This window comes from Thalia democratica, chromosome 8 (assembly GCF_965202585.1).
Source record: "Thalia democratica chromosome 8, ktThaDemo2.hap1.1, whole genome shotgun sequence".
In the NCBI taxonomy this organism is placed as follows: domain Eukaryota; kingdom Metazoa; phylum Chordata; class Thaliacea; order Salpida; family Salpidae; genus Thalia; species Thalia democratica.
This window is the reverse complement of record NC_139172.1, coordinates 6,827,900-6,851,540: the sequence shown is the minus strand read 5'-3', so window position 1 is coordinate 6,851,540 and position 23,641 is coordinate 6,827,900. Positions and strand designations below refer to the sequence as shown.

At 25.1% G+C, this 23,641-nt stretch overlaps 1 protein-coding gene across 1 annotated transcript; it reads left to right on the top strand.

The window, feature by feature from the left end:
- On the top strand, nt 1–22,485 carry LOC145842846 (F-BAR and double SH3 domains protein 2-like). The gene is made up of 18 exons (XM_082950324.1): nt 1–222; nt 7,390–7,487; nt 7,907–7,952; nt 8,065–8,132; nt 8,410–8,554; nt 9,231–9,367; nt 11,229–11,289; nt 12,013–12,141; nt 13,547–13,669; nt 15,509–15,660; nt 17,226–17,319; nt 18,414–18,563; nt 18,664–18,852; nt 19,596–19,744; nt 20,360–20,514; nt 20,852–21,069; nt 21,503–21,556; nt 21,856–22,485. Exons 1-18 carry the CDS (start codon nt 1–3, stop codon nt 21,907–21,909), a joined length of 2,244 nt encoding a protein of 747 aa, XP_082806450.1. The 3' UTR covers nt 21,910–22,485.
- Nucleotides 22,486–23,641: the final 1,156 nt, after the last annotated feature.

The following is a 23,641-nucleotide window of genomic DNA, read 5'->3' as shown; positions in this document are numbered from 1 at the left end:
ATGGATGAACCATCAACCTCGTTTGTTAAACCCCATAGACCGAAAACACTCCATCACAACTCATCGTTGAAAAAGAATTACCTAGCAACTTCGCCTGCTGCAAAGTCTCCCAAGTCTCCGATGTTTTTCTCTCCCAAGCTGAGAAGACGGAGCAAATCTTTGTGGTCGCTAGGTGGAGATAGTAGAAGGAGAAGCTCCGTAACACTAGATATTTACAAGAAGGTAAAATTACGTTTAATAAGTAAAAGTAAACATATTTGTAATTATTAAATTGCCTGCAAATTGAAGAAATTATAGTATCTGAATGGTCATGAAACTTATCCAAATATTTGAAGTCTAGTTTACAAGGACTATTTATACTAAATAAGTCAGAGTCTTACTGTAGAACACAGCTAAAAGTAATAACTATTAAGTAATATGTCTAATTATTTTTGCTAAATTAGTAAAATTGTTCAAGTATTGTAACGGTATAATAGTTATCAGTTTTTTAAACGTAGTAAGAAAATACATCTAAATAGAACAAATTAAAGACAAAAACAGTTTTCAAATAAAGTTTTATAAAAAGTTAAGTAATAATGAGTTTAGCTTAGTAGACTGAAATTTAAACTTAAACGGTTAAAAAGTAAATAAAAAATTATAAAATTAATTAATAATTTTTTTGTTGCTTAATTTGACCAGTTAGTTTTCTTTTTTATACTATAAAAATAATTCTTGATTTATGAACAAGTTTATATTCATCAATTAGTTTTTAATTACTTATTGAACCTAATTTCTTTCAAACTATATTTAAAATTAAAAATAAATAAAACAAATTGTATTAAATAATAGCTTTTGTCTTTATGACTCTTTATGTCTTTAAATGGTCTACGACTCGATAACCTAAAGGTTCCTTTGTACACTAGGTCCTTAGATCAAACTTTTTGAGCGCTTTTTTATCGTTCAATAAACAGTATATGAAATAAGTATTATTAAAATTTAAACAAAAGGTATAACTGAAACTGATTATATAAAAATATCTAAACTTTTTGTCCTTAACATAATTTGTAGTTGATATTAGCATTCTAATAAAAGAAACAAATTCAGTAAGTGTTCAGTATTAAGAAATATTTACTTTTGAATTATCTTAAACTTAGTTTTATGCTTTTTAAGAAAAAAAAAACTAAAAATCAGATATTAAAAAACACAATTAACCAATTTAAATGAATAAATAAATTTTTATTTTAGAGAAATGTGTTTTAAAGGATATCGTAAACGAAAATAAACTATTTTTATGTTAAAGTGGTATTAGTTTACTTTGTCGTAGTTTATTAAGCATACTACTTGTTTACTATTTCAAAAACGCACAATAATCTAAAAACTACAACATATAAATATGGTTTAAAGAAAAGTATATTTATCTAACATACTAAAACTACTGCTAATAGTCTTCAAACATTCAGCTTTGTAAGTCCCTGCTACATGCGTTTAACGATATTAAAACAAATATTTTTCATCCGCTAAAAATACTTCGAACGCACATGCTTCTTTTTTTCTTTTGGTTACAAGTTTAAATCAAACTCTTTCATAAATAAAATCCTGTCTTTTAACTTTTCACAACTTCAAAATGCACGAACCACCTCTAAACAAAGTAAGTTATTTATTAAGTAAATTAGAAATTTCAAGAAATAAGTAAACATTTAAAAATGTTACTTTTATGTTTTAATATAACAACTATTATTTGTACTGGACAAGACATTAAAATGTATCCGTGGTGTACAATTCGATAACCAAAAGGTTCCTTGTGCACCAAATCCTAGGACTAAACATTTTAAGCCAATTGTTTTATCATTGATTCAGTAAACTATAGTATTAGTACTAAACATTTTAGACTTCTTAGACCACTAAATCTACTTCAAGCTGTAAAATAAATGGTGTACTTGACAAGAGTGGTAAGATTGTGAGTGACCTGAAAAGAGTAACTGATTTAATGAATAAAAGTTTTGTTAATATAGCTGACAAGTTGTTAAATGAGAGAAAGAAGGACTTTCATAATAATCTTGAGTTTTGTATTAGTTCAGTATATAATGATTTTGTATTCAAAGAATTTACTAATAGTGAAATTGAGATGTACATTAGGAATATGAGACCAAATAAAAGCGTGCGATCCGATGTGCCAAGTATACGATTTGTAAAACTTAGTGCAAAAGTTATTGCTCCTTATTTATGTAAACTGTTTAACAAATGTGTAGAGTATGGTGTGTTTCCTGAGTCACTTAAATATGCTGAAGTGGTACCAATTTACAAGTCTGGTAAAAAAAGTGATGTTAACAACTATAGACCTATTTCTCTTTTGTCTCCTTTTTCAAAAATTTTTGAGTCCTTAGTGTGTGAGAGGTTGAATAATTTTTTTTTTGTCTAATGATGTTTTGCATAAAAATCAGTATGGTTTTAGGAAAAATAGTACAACTGAGCTTGCTGTGAATCAGATTGTGGATGAGTTGATTGAGGCTGGTGAGAAAAAGTTAGTAAATTAAAAGGTTATAAAGTTAAAGGATCTATGTTAAATTTACTACAAAGCTACTTATATAATAGAAGCCAATCGACTGTTATCAATAATGTTGTGTCTGAGCGTGAAATTGTGAATGTTGGTATACCTCAAGGTTCTTGTTTGGGTCCTTTGTTGTTTCTTGTGTATATAAATGATATTTTTTCTTCTACTGAGATTAATATGAGATTGTTTGCTGATGATGCCTGCTTAAGCTACCAACATAGTGATCCTGCTTGTGTGAACAGTGTTATTAATGAAGAACTGAGAAAAGTTGATGTATGGTTGCGTGATAATAAACTTTTTATTAACTATTCGAAAACTAAATTCTTACTTTTTAACAATACTTCTAAAAAATGTGATTTTAAAATAAATATAAATGGATTTGCTCTTGAACAGACTGAAAGTATAAAATATTTAGGTGTAGTTTTAGATGAAAAACTGAATTGGAGGGCTCACTTAAAATCTCTCAAATCAAAGCTGTCTAAAAGTTGTTTTGTGTTGTCAAAATTGAGGTACTATTTGGATGTGAGTACACTTAAAATGGTGTATTATAGTTTGTTTTATCCGCATATTCAATATTGTATATCTGCTTGGGGTGGTGCTGCTGAATGTTATTTGAAACAAATTGTTACTATGCAAAAAAGGATAGTGAGGTATGTTTGTCGTGTGCCTGCTTTGACTCCAACAAACCCACTGTTTGTGAAAACTGGTCTGCTGAAATTGAATGATGTGTTTAAATTGCAAGTTTGTAAATTGATGCAGAATAGTATGACTGGATTTGATGTTGAGCATAAAAGTTTTACTCTTGCTAGTTCTCTTCACTCACATAATACAAGATTTTCAAAAAAATTAAATTTCATAACTGAAAGACCTAGAACAAGACTTGGCCTAAACTCCATTAGGTATTTGGGTCCAAGGTTTTGGTCTAGTGTCCCAGAAAATTTAAAAAAATTAAAAAAAGATAAGTTTAAATGCGGTTATAAAAATTTTCTATTAACTTGCTACAAGAAGTGAAACTTGAGTGCTTTAATCACATGCCTGAGTATATTGTTTTATTGTCTTATTTTTTTTGTGCATTTGTGTATAAACTAGATTAGTTATATATTTTTTTTTCCTTGTTGATTTCTGTATAAATTTAAGTTAGATATTTTATGTTATTTAACTTACTTTTAAATATATAAAGGAACATTTCTGTTAAGGTTTTTTACTTTTTCTAATACAAGTTTGTTAAGAGAGAAACTATTTGTCAAGTTTTTAAATATTGATCAAGATTTGTGTTAACTTAATGCTAGCAATAAATTACATAAGATTTTCTTTTAGAGTTTGTTGTTTTGTAGCTATTGTTTTTAAATTACACTGCTTAATGGTATATTGCTGCTTAAATTTTCAACAGCTAATTGTGGAATCACTTGGTGGCAGTGATATCATAATTGGATTGTTGCTATTGTTGTTTTGTACAGAACGTCGGCAGCACTTGCTTGGGGATTTGAGCTTCAGGATTTTCCCACACTTTGTGGTTTTTAGTGTTGAGATTTTAACCTTGTGAGTGTTTGCCAAATGACGTGTCACCAGGGTTTTTTTCAATAAAGGGTTAGGATTAGTTTTTTTTCATTTATTTTTATTTTGGTTAGTTAAAAGTTCTACTTTTTTTGTTTATAGATTTAGTTTTATTTTTTAATTAAATGGTCAAATTTTTTCTTAATAAATTTAAAGATAGGGCAGGTGGAATAACACGTGATGAGCTCAAACTCACTTGCATGACCTTCAGAAAACGTTTATCGTTGTAGAGGGGAGAGTGAGTTAATTCTGATGTTTTTCTACCTTAAAAAAAAAAAAAAAAAAAAAAAAAAAACTTTAAGCTGTTTTGTTTAATAAAGTATTATTTATTGTTCTAAGAAATTTCTTAGCATTAGTTTCTATTAATTTTTAATATGTTAATTCTTAAAAAAGTCAACCTCTTAATAAATGTTTTAATATAACTATAGAATAACATTTTTACAAACTTTTTTGTATTGTTTCAAAGCCACCTGAGAAAAAATAAAAAATAACTTAAAGTCAAATTAAAAAATAAAAAATAAAATACTTTGATTTTTAAAGATAAAGTTGTAAAACTTAAGATTTAGTAGGTAATAATAAAAAAAAGTAATATTAGTTTTATTTTTGGTTTAAAGGTTATGAATTTCAAGTCGTTAAACATTTTTAGAAAAATGTTAATAAGTTTTTTTTTAATTTCTATTAGTCTATGTGTTGATTATGAGAATTTTAAAACTAAGAATTATCTATTTTTGTATGTTGTTGCTAAATACTTTTATTTTTTTTAATTTAATGTTTTACATTTTAGAATGATTTATTTCTTAGCATAAAACTCATTATTGGTAAATTTACTAAAAGTTTTTTTATTTATGAGAATCTAATTAGAAAAAAAAACTGTTTTTGTGTACTTTCAGTTGTTTTATGTTAGGTATCTTATTTATATTGTATAAAAAATGATACAATATTTCAACAAAAAATTTTAGAAAGCTCAATACTTATTTTTTTTCGATATAATGGATTTACTACTTGTATGTTTGTATATGCACAATAAATAATATCATATGTTTTTTAACTTTAGCATTAGTTGTAAGTAAGTATAACCAAACATATATAAGGGATACATTTTTTTAGCTCATATACTATTAATTAAACATTAAGCACTAAGTTTTTCAATATTAAGAACAACTACTTTGTATCCTCAAAAGTGCATTTATTTAGATATGTAACACTTAAAACTAAATATATTTTACTTGTCTTTATGTAAAACTAGTTTGCATATTAAAATTTTTTGCAAATAAAAGTACACACTTTTTGAAATTTATTTCCTTAACATATTTTTTTAAAATGTTTTAACAGTATAAAACAGCTATTTTTATATTTACAATACTATAAAAATTTAGATTGATCAGATTTATTTTGTTTTATACTACTTTATAGTTTTATATGACTAGATAAAAAATATCAGATAATTTTTTTTTCACAAACAAAATTATTCTCGTGACAAATTAGTATAAATAAGTAGTTTTTATAAATTATTTCCAGTAATTTGAAAAAAATAGATGCTTAAAGTCAATTTTTGATTTAATTATAGAAAAACTGAGGACAAGCTGTAACTAGAACTAAAACAAAAACATTTAAAAATTTGTAACAGACAAATAAAAATAGTATTGATTATTTTTAAGTCATGAATAATTGTGGCCAAAAAAGGCCTAATACCGTCTTTTTGTAACTTGGTCTAAATTTGCAGAGTTTACAATAAGTTATAGTTGCTTAATTTTTATTTTTTTGTTTTAAGGTAATTTTTAGACCAAAATTAGGAAGTTTAATAGGTTTATTATATAAGGAGAAAAATAAATCAGTGGAAAAATACTACTTTAGTAAACGTGTTTTCTCCTAAAGTTTTTAATGGTTTTTAGTCTTTTTAGATTATATTTAGTAAATTTTAATTATCATATTGAAGAAGTTATCAAATTTAGTAAAAGTTTTGTTAAAAAAGAAAGAGCATAGTGTGATCTTTTAGTCAGTTGTGCAGTGATTTTTTTACTTTTAAAGTAATACAATTTTTAAACTCCATGCCAGAAAAACTTCTTAGAAGTTTAAGGTACTTGGCTTAAAAATATTTGATAAATTTATAATATTTTTTTAGGTTTTAAAGTATATAGGTATAAATCTTAAACGTTTGTTATGAAAATTTACACAAAACTGACTATTTCTCAAAATTTAACTAAATTTTCTGTATTCTTAAAAATATACTCTATTGTTTTTGTTTACACTGTAAATTAAAGGTCAATGTTGATTTTCTTAATAAGTTTCTTGGATTTCCTCTAGTCTTAACAGCAACATGTATTTATATATGTATATAATTAGCAGTATTTTATAAAAAAATTATAAATAATTTTTTACTAAAAGTTTTTAACTTTTGTTTAAAATAAAATATCTCAATTAATTATGTTTTATTTTTGTTTATAACATGTGCAACACCAATTTTACATAGAATTGTTCATAAAAATATTTTGTATAAAGTTAGAAAATAGTTTTTTTGGTATTTCGAGTAAAAGTTTTGCTTACCCTTTTTTATATGTTTTTTTATAAAACATGTCCAAAAGTAAAATATAAAGTTGTATTTGTTAGGATTACATTCAAGCATTTTTAATCTACATTAGAAAGTTTCATAGTGTAGCAGCTATTACAAACTTAATAGTCATTGAACTTAAAATGATTTATATTTAGATGCTAGTTGTATTGCTAAGTTTATAAGCTGTACCATATACAAAGTATTTGTAAGTTAATTCTCTTGAATACTAAAATTTAAACTAAAAATTAGATAATTTTCAAGATTTTAGTGAAAGATTAGTTTTTAAGATTTGTATTTTATACAAAAGGAGTTGGATTTTTTTAAACCTTCAAGCCATCTTTGTAGTCAATTTTTAGAACAACTTGTTGAAGAATAACTAAGATTTTATAAATTTTGGCATGTCATTTTATAATGTTAGTTTAGGATATATCATAAAAATAATAAAATATAAAATATGTTTTGTACAAAAGTTCTTCAAAAATTTATGATGCTAGATCTTTTGCAGTTAAATTTAACTTAACAATAATAATGAATTTATCTATATACTGTGGTGTTTTAACTTTTTTGTAATTTTATTTTCTAAATAGTATATTGATGTTTAATAAAGCAGTTTGCTGAACAAATAGTGTAAAAAATGTGGAACTTTCTGGCCACTAATTAGATTTAAAAACTGATTAGTATTTTACTCATTAAATAAAGTATCATTAGATTATTTATTAAAATTAAAATATAATTAACTTGATATTTTTGACAGACAAAAGTGACCACTTTATTGAAGACAAAACAAGCAGAACAAAATTCAAAACTTCTACAAAAACATCAACTAGACTGTGAATTACTGGAAGACATAAAGTAACTTTGTTAAATACAACATATTTTTTAAACTCGTATTGAATATTTGTATATTGCTTGTTATTTAAAACGATTATTTTATAAATATTTTTTGGAGGATAGTTTTCAAAATAGTGAATTTGTAAAGTGTGAAGCTGTATATTTTAGAACTTTAAATTCAATTTATAAGTTAAAACCCTCGTACATTCAATTTTTACTTTAATTTTTAAATGATTTTGTATTAAAATATGTTGTAATTAAAAGTATATTTGTCAGTTTTTTTTTTAAATCATGTTTTGTTTTGTTAAAAACTTAATATTATAAATCTATTAAATGTTTTCAATAATAAGCGTTCGTTGCCAAATTAAATTACTTTTACTACTAGAATCTTAAACTTCTATCAAAGAAATTAGTTTTCACTTATGTATAATAAAACACAGGAGCTACGTTAAAGCAAGATCAGAAATTGAAAAAGAATATGGCCAAGTAGTTTTATTTTATTTTATTAAGCATTCTTGAATAAATTTTAGATTCAGCATGCATTAATTTTTTGCTGTTTGTCCATTGATAACTGTTAAAAAAATCAATTTTTATCAAGGCCCTTCAAAAGCTAGCAGCAAGATTAATGAAAAAAGAAGATGTTAACTCTAATAATTCGGATCATGTGTAAGTAATTGTTTTATAGAACACTAATTTTATTTTACTTTTTTTTTGGATTTTTTTTGTATTCATCAATTTGAAAGAATAGTCATTTGTTTTTAATTCTAAAACCTGTGTAAATGAGTATGTCTGTTTAACTTATTAAATTTATAAGTTTAGAGAAAGAAAACAGTAGTTTATACTAAATGTTTAAAATACTTGATTTAACTTTTTTATAAAACAAGAGATTACAGATATTATTTATAATTTATATATTGGTTTTAACTAATAAAATTTTTTTCAGAACAATAATGCAAGCTTGGAAGTCAATTTTAGACTCTACAGATGAAAAAGCGAAGAGTCACATTAGTCTTAGTGACACTTACAAAAACGACTTGTATGAAAACCTCAAGGAATGCAGGATCAAAAAAGAAAATAATCTTAAAAAGGTCAGCTTTTATTTGTTTTTAATATTAATTTAAGACTGTATTTCTGTAGTTTGTAGAAAAGTTTTGTTACATAAAGAAAAAAAAAATTTACACAATTTATTAAAAAAAAAACTTTGACGGTTAAAAATATATATTTTTTTACTATAGTTAAACATAAAAATACTATTTTTAAATACATATAATTGAAGTTATAAGTCTTAAATTGCAACAGTTCAATTAGTTTTTAAAGTATAAAAACAAAATTTTATTAACTAAGTAGAATAAGTTTATACTAATTGTGTAATTATGAATTTGTTTTTTATTTAACAGCCACTGTATATATTTTTTAAATAGCAAAAAAACCTTAGATACAAATGTGATGTTATAAATTAAAACTAAAACTTAGTTGATTTGAAGCAGTAACTTTTTTTAAATAAAAGTAAAGCTAAAAGTTTTGAGAATAAAAACTAATATAAAAGTTCATTGTAGTTTCATTAGAACAATTTCAAAATCAGGTTCAATCAACATAATATTAACATAACTTATTAAACAAATGGTTTTTTTTTGTAGACTTAATTTCACCTATCTTAAATGCTACGGTTTGCTTTTAAGACATATACACCTAAAAATTTTACATAACTTTACTTTTCTAATTAATTTTTATTGTAATAAAAACTCACAAATCAAATTGTTTCAGTGCACAGATGTTATGGCGAGTGTGCACAGTGAGGTGTTCGAATCTGTCAACGGTCTGATGAAGAACAAGAAGAAGTACAACGCAGCTGAGATCAGTTCACAGAAAGAAGGAGAGAAAATGAACGAGTGCAAAAACAGGTATCAAAATAAGTTTCATGAAAATAAATACTAATAAGTTTTATAAAAATAGTTGTTTACTTTTGTAACAAAATAGGATCTTTTTTGATTCATTTTTTATTGTGTAGTATATTCAAACAAAATTATTTGTTATAATTTTAAGATATATACTACTTATGTAGTATACTAATGAATATCTCTCTTACACATTTTTTGGTGTATTGTAATAAAAAAAGTATTTTAATCAATTAATTTTAAAAATTTACTACTTGTTCTTTGGTTTAAAAGTTTTTAAATAAGTTTATTGTCAGTATTGAAACACAATTTTTATTTTACTTAAAAATGTTTTTAATAAAATCATTTAGTAAATTGGTATTTGTTAAAAAACGAATAAAAATTTTAAAGTTACTTTAAATTGCAACTAGTTATTATAAATAATTAGTTTCATAGCCTTTAAACTATTTTATGACAAGGGCTTTGCAGAATTATATCTAAAAAATAATCAGGTTGCAGTCAAATAAAACACGTTTAAAATAAAAGAGTATCTTTCATTTTTTAAACTATCCATATCACCTTGTTTCAATTTTTTTTATTTAAAAACTATTTGAAAATTGAGTTTTGAACTAGTTAAACAAAGTAAAATAATAAATTTTATTCTGAATTTAGAAATAGGTAAGTAACTTTTTTAAAGTAGGTTATTTTACCAAATGTATTGTTTTTATTTGGTCTGTGTTGTTATGTAAATGTGTAATATTTATTAGAAGATAATTAAAATAAGTGTTTAATTTTAGTTAAAGTAACATTAGTGTTTCATTAAATATACTTTTAATTATTTTTGTAAGAATTCTAACCACCTATTTCAATAAGTTATTTGCTTTTAGTTTTTTAGTAATAGTATATTATATTTTTTTATATTGTTTTAATATTTTTGAATAGTAAACATTTTTCTCTTAGCTTATCTTCACTAAGCATAGATTTAGTGTATTTTACGTAGATGAAAATTAATTATAGTTCCTATTCTTTCTCAATAAAGTATACAATATAAAACATTTCTCCTAAAATATTTTCTAAAAAAGTGAATTTTACTTTAGTTACATTTTTTTAAACTTTAGTTTCATGAATTTAAAAATGGTGAAAATATAGTAAATGAAAATTGTAAATTAAGTTTTACAGAAATGTACTTTGAGGTTATTTAGTAACTTTAACTTAAGTTTAATACGTCTGGTAAGATCTTTTGATAAAAAGTGTAAATTTTTTTGTCAAAATAAGTAGATAAATAAGTTTAACAAGTTGTAGAAAGGAGGTACTAGTTCACAAAAAACACTCTAAAGGATTAGACTTTAATAAGCACTTAATTAACCAATTTTAGATTATTGTACGATGACAAAATATTTAGTTTTCGTATTATAACTGGCGCCTGTTAAGTTTTTAAATTACCAAAAAACTTAACACTGTATGTTTTTTTAGTTTTGGTAAGAATTTTTTTACGTTTTTATAACCTTAGCATTTAAAAATCATCCTAATATCTCGTATTTAATTTTTTTAAAATTTGGTCATGGTTTTGAAACTGAATATGTATAAATACCACAAACCATGTGACTCATTGTATAACATTCTAAATGTTGCATTTGTTTAGTCATTTGTTTAAATTATACTATTTATAAATTGTTGAGACAAGTTTATTATGTATTCAAACGTGTGGTGATTGCAACGCTATTTTGTTCTTAATATAACTATATGCGTTTCGAAAGGTATTTAAAGTTTTTGAAATAAGAATAACAGCAATAGCAATTTTAAGAGTAAAAGTATTTTTGGCTTGTATTGGCAAACATATTTTGATAAATTAGTTCATAACGTTTATTTATTAAGTTGTGCTTTTTAGGTTGGAAAAGAACAACAGTTTCTTCAAGTCAAAGAGTGACATTCAGAAACAGTTGCAAAAAGTTAGTTTCTTTTAAAAACCTGATTTTAAAGACAAGAGCTTTAAGTTTAATAAAACGTCTTTAAAAATTATTTTGGTCAACAGTGTAAAAGAATACTTTTTCAATTTATTTTTTAGTCTGTATAAAATAAACTAGGTTGTTTAACTTAGTTTATCCATAACAAAAACTTTCAAACGAATAAATAAGGAGGGGTAGTCTTCATTATGACGTGATAAACGCACCTTCAAATGACTTCAACTGAAATTTGTTTAAATGATGACGCTACAAAAATTAAAAGTATTTATAATAACAACAATAGCTTGGCAAAGTACAAAAAGAAGTTTTTCTTTCATTCTTTGAAATCCAATTATTTCTGAACACGCTTAATTATAACAATTTTTATTCAATTCATATACATCCCAAATATTAATATTAGCTATTTATTTTTATCTTGTTTTAGTATAAAAATCAGGTTACCAAAAAGATGCTAAATAAAAAAGAAAAGGTTTAAAAACGATAAAAATCTTAAATATTATTTTTTTTTGATTTAGCAGCTCTTAGATATTGATTTATGGACACTAAAAAGTTAAAACATGTTTGTTTAGAAGTAATATACAAGCTCTAATAGTACGCAAATATACTAAAAGTTTCTTGGCCGTTTATTTAAGCGGTAAGTTAATAAAAATATATTATTGTTTTTATCAAGCAATTTTAAACATGTTATTTGTATTTGTAAATTTTTAGATCGAACAGAAGCACAGTGTATTGGTAGCACAGGCGGATATCAACAGGAATATGTATCTACTTAGCATAACTTCTACTAACGCCCATATGGAGAGGTATTACCAAACTGATCTGTCACAACTTATAAAAGTATGTATTTTGTATTTTTGCAACAGGTAATAAAAATAGCTCAATATTTAATGACTAGATCTGGTATTTAAAAATTCAAAAGTTTTGATTCATAAAAAAATGATAAAGTCTGTGTGTAAGTTAAGTATAATATAGACAATGAAGAATTTAATTTTATCTAGCTTAGGATTTTATTTTTATAAACTTTTAATAACTTTAAATAATTGCCTTAAGTTGAAAAAACTCAAAACATCTTATTGCAACTAATTGAAACAGATTATACTAAACCGCAATATTAAGTTATAATAAACTACAACTAACATAATTTTAAGTCCATAGTTGTTATAATTAAAACAAGTAGATCTGATTTGAGGTTCACAAGTGTACTCAATACAGAAGATATTTTTAATTACTTACTATTATATATCAGTAATATTTTTTATTTGATTTTGAACTGTTTAAGAAACTTAATCAACTATAAAAACATGGTTATTCTTTTTGTTTTCAACACAAATTATATACTTGAAACGTGCAGTTAATCAAACTCACAAAATTTTTTTACTATTTACAAACTTTAATTATACGTATATTACGCTAACTACTTCAAAAAGAAACAAAATATTATGAGAAATTATATACGAAGATCACACTGTTTCTAATTGTTAAGCTTACGGGTTTATATTCCTATTGGAATGTGTTTATTAGATAAATCGGTTTTAATTTAATATTATGAGTTTTCTCCCATATCAAATGTAGCCATAAAAGTTGTATAATAATTTAGTCAAAAAATTCCTTATTTTTTAAAGTTATGTAATATTGCAATTTTGATTTTAAACCATAAACATTTATTTTAAATATTGATTTGATCATTCTGTGAAAAGTTTTAATAAAACAATGTCCTGTAAACAAGTATGTTTAGGTTTTTAACCTAACTAAATTTAACTATTTATTCAGAAGTTATTTGAACTCAATAAATTCTTGACATAGCTACTGTTTTTATTTTTTATTTTTAGTTCAATTTGTTTGTACTATGTATTTAAATAAATAATATATGCCAATTAAAAGTGTTTTTGTAAGCATATGTTATTCTAGTTGTGGGAAACTTTGCGGAAACATATGTTTTTGCTTCAACATATGCATCTTTTCTATTTATACTGTTAATTTTTTGAATAATTAGTTTTAAACCATTTAGTATGCTTGTTAATAGTAATCAAGATCATTAAACTTGCTTTTTTGAAGTTTTTTTCAAGATAGCTCAATACGCGTAAGAATTTTTACACTTGCCAACATTCATAAGAAATTCAATAAAATGTTGTAATTACGTCATACGTGAAATATTTGTTTATTCAGTGACATCGAGAAACATTTTTCTCCACAACCGCTGTTCATCGGATTTACTTTTTTATTTAAACTTGTATTTTTTTAGATTCTAGATGGCTCGATTTTCAGACAAGCGAAAGACTTTATGTCTAAAATTTGCAGCTTGGACTTGGAAAATGCTGATACCACGACTGAGACATTCAAAAGTTGCAACAAAACTGCTGATAAGGTTATTTAGTAAAATTAATTGAAAAAACTAAACGTGCTCTAATGAGTAGTTTGAAAAAAATAATTTTTGCCTCAAATTGCCAATCAAAGTAATACTACACATTTAGTTGTAGCTTAATGTTTATGTAAGTACGTACACTTTGAATACTTAATTCAAAATATTATCAAAAAAAGTTTCATTTTTATATACTGAGTTTTAATGCAATTTTAAACATTAAAAACAAAAATACAGATATTGTTTTCTTTTATTATGGACAAGATAAAATAAATTTGAATTAAATATATTTATTATACTTATTTCAGACATTTTTAAAACTATTTAAAAAATTAAAACTTAAGTAAAATATTTAGGCAATAAATAAGCATTCTATTTAAACATTTTAAGAATTTAAGAAAGTAATTTATTTAGTTGTCTAAATTTAAAAAAAAAAGTTTCACTTTGAAGTGTAAACAAAAAAATCACCACAAGTACGTATATAAACTTTCTTTTTGTTTAAATAGTGTTTTTTATAGCGCGGTATTTTAAAGATAAAAAGAAATTTAAAGTAATGATTTCAGGAATTCATAAAATTTACTCTTTTAATTAGTTTTCGCTTGATTAAATTTTCAAAGCTAATAGTAAACTTTTGTACACGTTAACGAATAATTAATACTTTGTTTACAAAGTGTTTTGTTTCAATTTATAAAACTGATAAACTGTCTACTTAGTTTTTAATAAAGACTTATATATATTTTTATTTTAGGTTTTAAAAATAACTATTAAACAGAAGTTTTATTTTGCAATAAGTACCCAGTAAAGTAATTTAGTTTTACGCAGTATTAAACAACAAAAAAGCAATTAAAACACAAAGCAAACAGCAATTTTATTTAAAAAATAAATTTCCAATATGTTTTGCTAAATTATGCTTCCAATGATACTAATTACATAAGAATTTTTTTTCTTAATGTTACACAATTTTCTAAATTGAAATGACGTTTACGCTACATTAAGTTATTTTAATGTGGGTTTACATTAAATCGATATATAATTTTAAATGTTGTTTCAGATAAATGCTTATCTAAGGATTTAGTTATTAAATGTTATAAAATTAAACTAATACTGTCAAAAAAGTCTTTACAAAACCTTTAAATTGGTAACTGTGTTTTTTTGTAATGTTTTGTAAAAAGATTCATTCGTAAGATTTATTTTTTCAAAAGCTTTAGAACACTGTAAAAATACACCATTCTGAATTTCTAATTGTTTTTGTTAGTAGACTAGTTAAATTAGAAACGGAAGTTAAACAAATCATACAAAGTTTATTGTGATTAACTACTAATATAATTTTTAAGTTCCTAAATATTTGATTTAATTTGTTACACGTGTTGAAAAGCACTTAAATTGATAAATCTAATTATAACGAAGAATATTATTAAGGGGTTGTATAAGTTTTCGACGAAACCGAATAAGTATGCGGTTTATCAAATAAAGAATTTTGTTTAGTAATGATAAAAATATTAACCACAAATAATTTCTAATAATTGAAGTCATACTCGAAAAAAACTTTCAATTTTTTAAGGGTTTTGAAAGTGATTTTTCCTTTTATATTTTGCTGTAAGGGATTTCGTTGCGTCAAAAGTAAAAAAATGCTTACAAAGCGTTTTATAGTTGTAATTTTAATTTGTGGCTATATTTAATGCTGATAGTTTAACAAGCTTTTATATTTTGAACCAGTTCTAATGTTGATGTTTAAACCAGTGAAGTTTTTTTGACACAGATAACAAGTTTATGACCAACTTCAATACTCATGTTTTACCTTTATTTTTAATAAGAAACACGCACTTAACTCGAATTTCGAAACAGATAAGCAGGGAATACGAAGCGGCGTTGTACATACAAAACAACGAGGAACTGCACACTGGTCACGTGTTTCACTTCGACAAGTGCAACCCCGGTGACAACAGCGATGGAAAACTGGTCAACACCAATAACTGCCTCAAACAAGAAGCTACAAAGTCAGTTTTTTATGATTAAGAAGAAGGAATTAATAGTGGTTTTTAGTCGTCAGTAATGTACGTAAAGTACTTACGTGATAACGAGCAAATTAATTTAGGAAAATGTAAACCTTTATAATTAAATATTAATGTTGTCTTACTTAAAACATATATAATTGCAAGTTACAAAAATATTTGAAATAAAGTTTTATTTATCAGTTAATCTTTCGTATAAAAAAAAGGCACAGTAAAAGTATGAGTAATTACAAGCATAAAAATGCAATCAATCAAACAAAAACAACAAGTAAGTGTAAAGTTTTGAAAATGTTTTTTTAAAACTGCCTTGTCACAGATAGTTAATATTATTATATTTTTAAAAGTTTTAAAAACAATTTTCATAGCATGTGATATTGTTTAATTTAATATAATGTCCTGTTGATAACATATAAACTATACATAAACAAAAATATCAAAGTCACATCAAGCCAAGAATTTTATACCTGTTTTGTAGTTTAATACCTATAGTTTTTATATGTACATTTTCAATTCTATTTGAGTAAGAATCGCAGTTTGATAATTCGTTCAGCGGTGAAACTCTGTAACTGTCTGAATTTTTCAATTTTTTTTTTTTTGATATTAATTATACATAGCTACAACTAAATTTTTTTTTTTTGATTGTTTTTAGTTAATTTATTGTAAAAAAAAAAAGGAATCCTGAAAAAAATACTAGTTTTATAGCAAAAATTTTTAATATAAATACAGAGTGCCAAAAAACCTGGAATTCTGGAAAAACTTGGATTTTGATATTTTAGGTAATGAAAACCTGAAATTTTAGAAATTAAAATATCCTGAAAATTTAAGAACTTTTACATGCAAAGTAATGAAATTTCGATATATACGAAAAATCTACCATTATAGAATAAAAAAAAGTATAAGTGTGTTTAGACACTTTTAAAGTAGATTTACAGAATCTTTCTCAATGTTGTTATAGTACCAATACAGTTTTTAAGCCTAAACTTCATTTTATACTAAAATGGACCAAAAATAGTTTTGTAAAAAACCTGGAAAAAATTCAAAAACCTGTTAAAAAATTCAAAAACCTTTGGCAACCCTGTGAGTATAAATTTTGTTTTACTGCAAATGAAATAAAAGCTTTTAAATCTGGCAGCAAAATTTGTATACTAGAATCTTAAATGTATAAGTACTTTTTTTTACTTAAAGTTTCTAAAAAATATTTAAATAAAAGCAATTTTTATTACAAACAAACTAAATTAAGCGTGAACGGACGTATTAAAAGTTAGTTTATAAATATGTTAGTTAATTTTATTAAACTTACGTAAAAAGTTTATTTTTAGCAACAAAATTGAAAAGCGTACACATAAATGTTAATCGAAAAAGTTATTACTTCCTCAACTATTATTGCTATTGTTTCAAACCTATTTATGATTTTTTTTGTTTTTTGAGCTTCGTCATATAAGGTGTAAGCATTCTTTTGTAAAATAAAATCGAAAGTTTTTCTCAATAATGAAACTTTAATTTGATATTAAAATATTAATCTGAAAATAATTCTATAAAAACAAAAACAGAATGGCAACAGCATTAGTTCGTTATAGAAAGCAATTAAAGAAGAAAAACAAACTCAAACAGAACCTTCAAATACAACTTCAGCAAAGTTCCACGGTATTGCTTTTTATTGAACTTTTTAGGTTTTACCTTTTTTTTATAGATAAAATTTAGAAATGTCTAACGTTGCATTTTTGAACTTTTATGTTTAAAAAAGATTTCTCACAAAAGTAGTTAAAAATTATAAGACTAAGAATTTTATAAATTAGTTGAATAAGTATGTTAAGTTTAAGTTAAGTTTTTATAAACTTTTGCCGTATAAATTAAAATTGTGGTTGTTTAGTATTAATAAGAGTTCAAGACATCTGTTAGGCTAACATAGTTTTATTAGTTTAATAAACTAACTTAAGCCCTATGTGCACAATAAAAATTACAAATTTATTTTTTGGTTAGCCAAGTTTGCATTAAGGTTTAAGCATAATGTTCTTAAATAAATTCAAAGTAAAAATTAAAATAGTTATATAACATTAGCAAAAAAGTTTTGTCTGTGTAAAAACATTTTTAATTTTGTAATTTTGTGGTTAACGTCACAGTTTAAAAAGTACTGTAAAATACTTTGTACACACTAAAAATAAAGTTTGAAGTTTTAAAGTAATTTAAGGAATTTCATGTATAAACAAGTTTGTATTATGCCGATGTATTTTCTTGTATTTTATCTGTTAATTTAATCTAGCTTTAATCTTGTTTTTTTAAACTTAAACATGTTTTTACTCTTCTGTTGAATTTTTTATTAGCATTCACTCACAATAAGTGTTTTTAGGCTTTTAAATTTAGAAGTTAACTAAATCTTAGAAAACATAAAAACTTCAATTTATAATGTAAAAAAATTGAAAGTTACTCAATTTAACTTTTGCACATATATAGGTATTTTATAAACCATATGAAATTTTGTAAGTAATTAGTTAAAATGTGTTTAAAACGATTTTTTTGGATAGTTTTTTAGGAAAGTTAAATATTTTTACAAACATCTTCATGCAAATATAGTAATTTTTACCGAAGGTTTATAAAGTTTTATTAGCTGTACTTTTTTTTGAACTTATCTAATTAGTAACACAAAAATGTTATAATAACGGTCATATTTATATAAGCTAGATTCATAGAAATAAAATCTTATGAATCCTACTTGAGGAGTCAACTGTCTGATTTTTCAGGAAACTGTGGATTCAGATTTCAGGTACCACAAGACTCAGGAGGACATCAGGAAGCTGGAAACTTGCATCTGTTGCCATGACAGCAGGTTGCAGCACCTGAATGGGGCGGGAATTGACACTGAAAGTTTGCTCAACCAGGCTCAAGTGCAGGTAAGACATATTTGTTTAACAACTTTTTATTAGTTTGATATATAAGTCTGTGGAAATATATCAGTTTTAAAAAACTTTTAACAAAAAAGTTTTTTCTCAGCTCGATTCGGAGGACAAGACTCAGCGGAGGAGGAGAAAATCAACTTCCATCCACGAGCACTTCGACGATTTCTCCTCCGAGTTCTCCTCCGACGACGAGTTTGATGTCACAATGGCGGACGCGGGTTCCGTGACGTCATCGCAGCTGGGGGGTTACCCTTACACGTGCACCGTCATTTACTCTTACCAGGTAAAACATTATTAATATTTAAAAAGTTTTATAGTGAAATTAGGGAATCTTTAAAAGCTTAAATCTTACCGTTAAAAGATTAAAAATAAAACATTATTAATACAAGACGAAACGTAGTATATCAACAAAAATGATTTTTTATACATTTTTTATTTTTCAATTCAAATTTTGTAGTAATTTATAGACCTTGAAAATGATTATAAGACTTAGAGTTGTGGGATGAAATGTCATGTAGCTCGTAAACACATATTCGACATTTTCAGATTGTTAGCTTTTAAACCTTTAAAACTTTATAATACTACAGTAACACTTACTCGCCTCCTTGTAAATAACCTCTGAATGTGTTGATTAAAAAATTTGAAATATCTACTTAAACTTACAAAGACGTTTTCAGGAAGAAATTCACAGTTTATGTTTCATTAAACAACTTAATCTTAAATTTTATTTAGAAATTTTAAAGATTCAATCCATTTGGAACTGACAACTTGATATTTTGCCACTATTTCAAAAAAAAACTATCTACCTTACGCGTAGAAACCCTGTGAACTGTCAACAACATTTTTGACATATAATACTTAATATATATTTGACAAGTTTATTATAAATAAGTTATTTAAATTGTTGAAGATAGTAATAAAATAACCATGTTTTGTATAAGAATAGTTGATAATGCAAATTTATACTCCTAATAGAGTTAGTTATGTAAGATAGAGTTAGTAGATGTAAAATCAAAAAAAAAACAGGCGCAGAAAAGTGACGAGTTGTCGATTGAGGAAGGAGAAACTCTCCACATAATTCAGGAATCAACCTGCGACCAGTGGTTGGTGGGGAGAAATGTAAATGGGGAGGAAGGCTTCGTTCCTGAAAATTACGTCACAATCAACAATCAGAGGTTATTTCAATATTTCATCAGAATAAAACAAATTGTGTTTTATGAAACCTATAAATTATTGTTTTTTAAACAGAAAAAAGATTAAAGATATGAAACAGCTACATAGCAAAAAAAAAATTATAAGTAAAAAAATATCTTGATTTATAAAATATTTTTGTTGTTTAAACTTAAGTTTTAAAATTATTCAGTTAGTCATGTATTAAATACATAAAGAATATAAGCAAGTTGTTTCTACTGTTGTTAATTTAAACTCAAGTTTACATATCTTCCAGTTATTTTTTAAACCAACTTAAAATTTAATTGTCAAAATTCAATGTCGTGTGATATCAACTGAAAAAACTACTAAGTCTAGCACCTAGGTTTTAGTGATGCATGAATGAAAATCCACAAACAATTTTTAAAAATATCTATTTAAGGAATTTATAAATTAAACACAATTCACAAATGCCTAAATTATATTTGTAAGCCTAATCAAAATCTAGGTCATAATTCTAAAAGCTAACTTGACTACCAATCAGCCTAGTTTTATTTAAAACCCGAGTTGTTTAAAAAGGTTCACATCAAAAAAATTAAAAGTGTAAATTAACAATACTTAATATATATGTAATTGTGCAGGCAAATATATTCTTCAACAAAAAGTTCAACATCGGGAACTTCAAGCGCGGCGCATGACAGCGTTGCTATGGACGCATCTATCGCGTCGTCAAGCAGCGGAATTTGCAGTCAGCCGGGTCACCATGACAACACCTACCAAGAAAGTCCCCTGCCTGGTAAACTTACTTATTTCTAATTTTTTGTTAAGCGGTAAAGTAGTCGTCTAAAGTTGTAGTTTCAAATCTTAAAAACAAAAGATTTTCAATTTATAACAAATTTAAAACTCACAATATAAAAAGAATTATAATAAAAGTTTGTTTGATTTATTTTAGATCTATTAATGCTTATATTCAATAAACTAAGACAGATAATTATATAGTACAACTTAACAACTTATTAGCTTACAATAATTAAATCTTGGAAAAACATTTTGATATTTTAACTCTTTTTTTCTAGCCATAATATAATTGATATAATTGTAATTAATTAAGCAGTTTTTGTGCAACGAAACAGACAAACCGACCAGCTTGAAGTTGGGTTCGCTCGGCAAGTTCACTTCGATGTACGATTACCAGGGCAACGCTGACGACCAGCTCTCGTTTCCCAGCAACGTCACAATCGAAGTGCACCACCACGCGGAAGACGACAGCAACTGGTACGTGGGCACGTACGGTGGATCAACCGGCTGCTTTCCCGCCTTCCTCGTCAAAAAAATCGACGACAGTCCGCAGGTTGTTACGTCATAGTTGAACATTTTGCATGTAGTTTGTCAATATACAGTTTAGTTTTAAATAAGTATTTTGTCTTAAGTAAATGTATTTAAAATGTTTTGTAAATTGTCAAAACTAATTGTATGTGTTTTGTCATTAGCATATTGAAAAACTTAACTCAAGAATATTTAAACAACAACTATGACTAAACGACAAAATATTAAACAAGATTAAAAAGAAAAAAAAATGATCTAGGTTAAACTCCTTTTTTTGCTAGTTTCTCATTTTGTTTGAAAAAAGTAATAAATTATATAGAACACTTGATAATATCTCGATTCAAACAAAATTTATACCTGTAAAAATATGTTCAATAGACAAGTAAATATGTTGAAAAAATGTTTATATTATTTTTCAAATTCAAACAAATAATAATTAACAACAAAATGATTAACAGTTTTGTTTCGAGGAACCTCCATCATTCACACCACCAAAACCACAACTCACAACAGTTTGTTTTTTATTAGTACCTAAGTTAAGTTTGATTTTGAAACAATTCAAGTGTAAAAATATATTTCATGTAGCTTAAATTTTGTTTTTATATTTCAGAACTAAAAGTATTGTAATAACAATTTTCATTTGCATGGTTTAGTTATCGAAATATTTAATTATTGCATAGATTTTAAAACTTTATAGTTTTGTCGAAATCTCTATATCTTATTGTTCAAAAAAATATATAAAAATAATTTACAGTGTAAACTTGAAAGAGTAAAATTAAGTAATACTAATAAATCAATTTAATTATTTTAGGAGCAACCTCTCCAAACTCCACCACCTTTGCCATCTGATATCTGCTATAAATAGTATTTTTAATTTTTATTCAAAGTGCTCATAAAGTGACAAATTTTGTTATTATTAGATTTTGTAAATTTAAATGAAATTTATTTTTATGCTCTCAAATAACATTTGTGCTTTTATAGCTATCAATTTTTAAATCTAAAAACTTTAGATATGAATTTAACCTAATTTTTTTATTAGAAAAGTTTTAGCAAAAAACAAAAAAACAGTGCAATAAATAGTTCACTGCGACGAACAATAAAACAAAATTTTATTGTTTTTTTATATTTAAAACAATTTTAACTAACATTTTAATTTTTAACAAACAGCTTAAATACTCAGCTTGAAATCAAGTTTTTATTAAGTTTTTATCTTTTAAACTTTTAACGGGGTGCTACAAATGCTTTTCGCTGGTACATAAACATCTTTTATTTATTATTAAAATTTTACATAGATCTTCGTAAAAATATGTTGTACAACTTTTCTACAAAACTTAAATAAAGTGTTTTAATTGGCTGCTTCTTTCTAGCTGCTAAGCAACCAATATATTTGAACCAATTACAGCACCATACATTCGCTTTGCAGTTTTTACGTGTTTCAATATCATACTTTATAAACTGATTCATTTCTAATTGTGTTATTTATTGTTATTAATAGTATTATTTTGAATAAAATTTTTAATATTTTTTACTGACATCGTATTTACCTACTAAACTTAAAAGTTCTATAAAATAAGTTCAATTAGTTATTTTTTCTCTAGTCTTAATTTAATTTTTGAATCTGCAAAAAGTGTTGAAGAATATGAAAACTTAAGTAGTTAAGTATATAATAATTCTATTAAAAATACTTTTTACCAAATAATGAACACTTTAGTGCTTAAATTAATTAAAAGGTAACAAACATTAATTTTTAATCAAGTTTTACTGTGATAAATATCTCAAAACAAAAAAATAATATCAAGATTAAGTTTTAAGATGATTTAATCCATTCAAGTCTAAAGTTTCTCAAGTTAAAAAAACTTCAAGTAATATTAATACTTTTAATTCTATGATATCTGCCTACGTTTATTGTATTCTAATTAGGGAAAAGTAATACAATAACACATAAAAAATCAGCTAAACTAAATTTTATATATTTCTTTTAAGTTGAAGTTAAAAAAAAATAGAAAAAGTTATTTTTTAAGTAAGTAAAGACTAATAACTTATGGCAATATATGTATGTAAGCATATAAAAGAGTCAATGGAAATGAAATGTCAAAGAACGTTTTTCTTCATGTAGCAAATGGCGAAGGTTGGCGTCAAACTATTTAATCATCACTGCGTCTTGGAAACTTGATGTTATGACGTAATAATCCATCGTAGCAACAGACCACATGATTGTCTTCTTCTCTTCCTTGTAACTTGCCAGGCACACTGGACATTTGTTTGTGATAAATACCATGTCAGGGTTTCATCTAACATCTTGCAAACGTTTATAACGTCTGAACTAGGAAGCCAACTTCTACAACTTTTTAGGTTGTAGAACCTCTTTTCCAACATTTTCTTCCTGAGCAGGATCCTCTCGTATATCTTTAAACAGTCAGTTTCAACGTCCGACGGTCTCGAAGGAACCACAAAAGTTGGAATCCTAGTTTCCGTTCAAGCTGCCGTCTGTGTGGTAATATGATGGTAAGACTCGTGCATTCGTAAAAATTATTTGCCTCCATTCGCCGTTCGCACGACGGTATGCTTTAGTCGAATGATACTTGTAATTTCAAGTT

Coding starts and splice junctions, on each gene's coding strand:
- LOC145842846 (XM_082950324.1), top strand. CDS start 1: ATGGATGAACCATCAACCTCGTTTGTTAAACCCCATAGACCGAAAACA. Junction 7,953..8,064: donor TTGAAAAAGAATATGGCCAA/GTAGTTTTATTT, acceptor ATTTTTATCAAG/GCCCTTCAAAAGCTAGCAGC. Junction 9,368..11,228: donor ATGAACGAGTGCAAAAACAG/GTATCAAAATAA, acceptor TGTGCTTTTTAG/GTTGGAAAAGAACAACAGTT.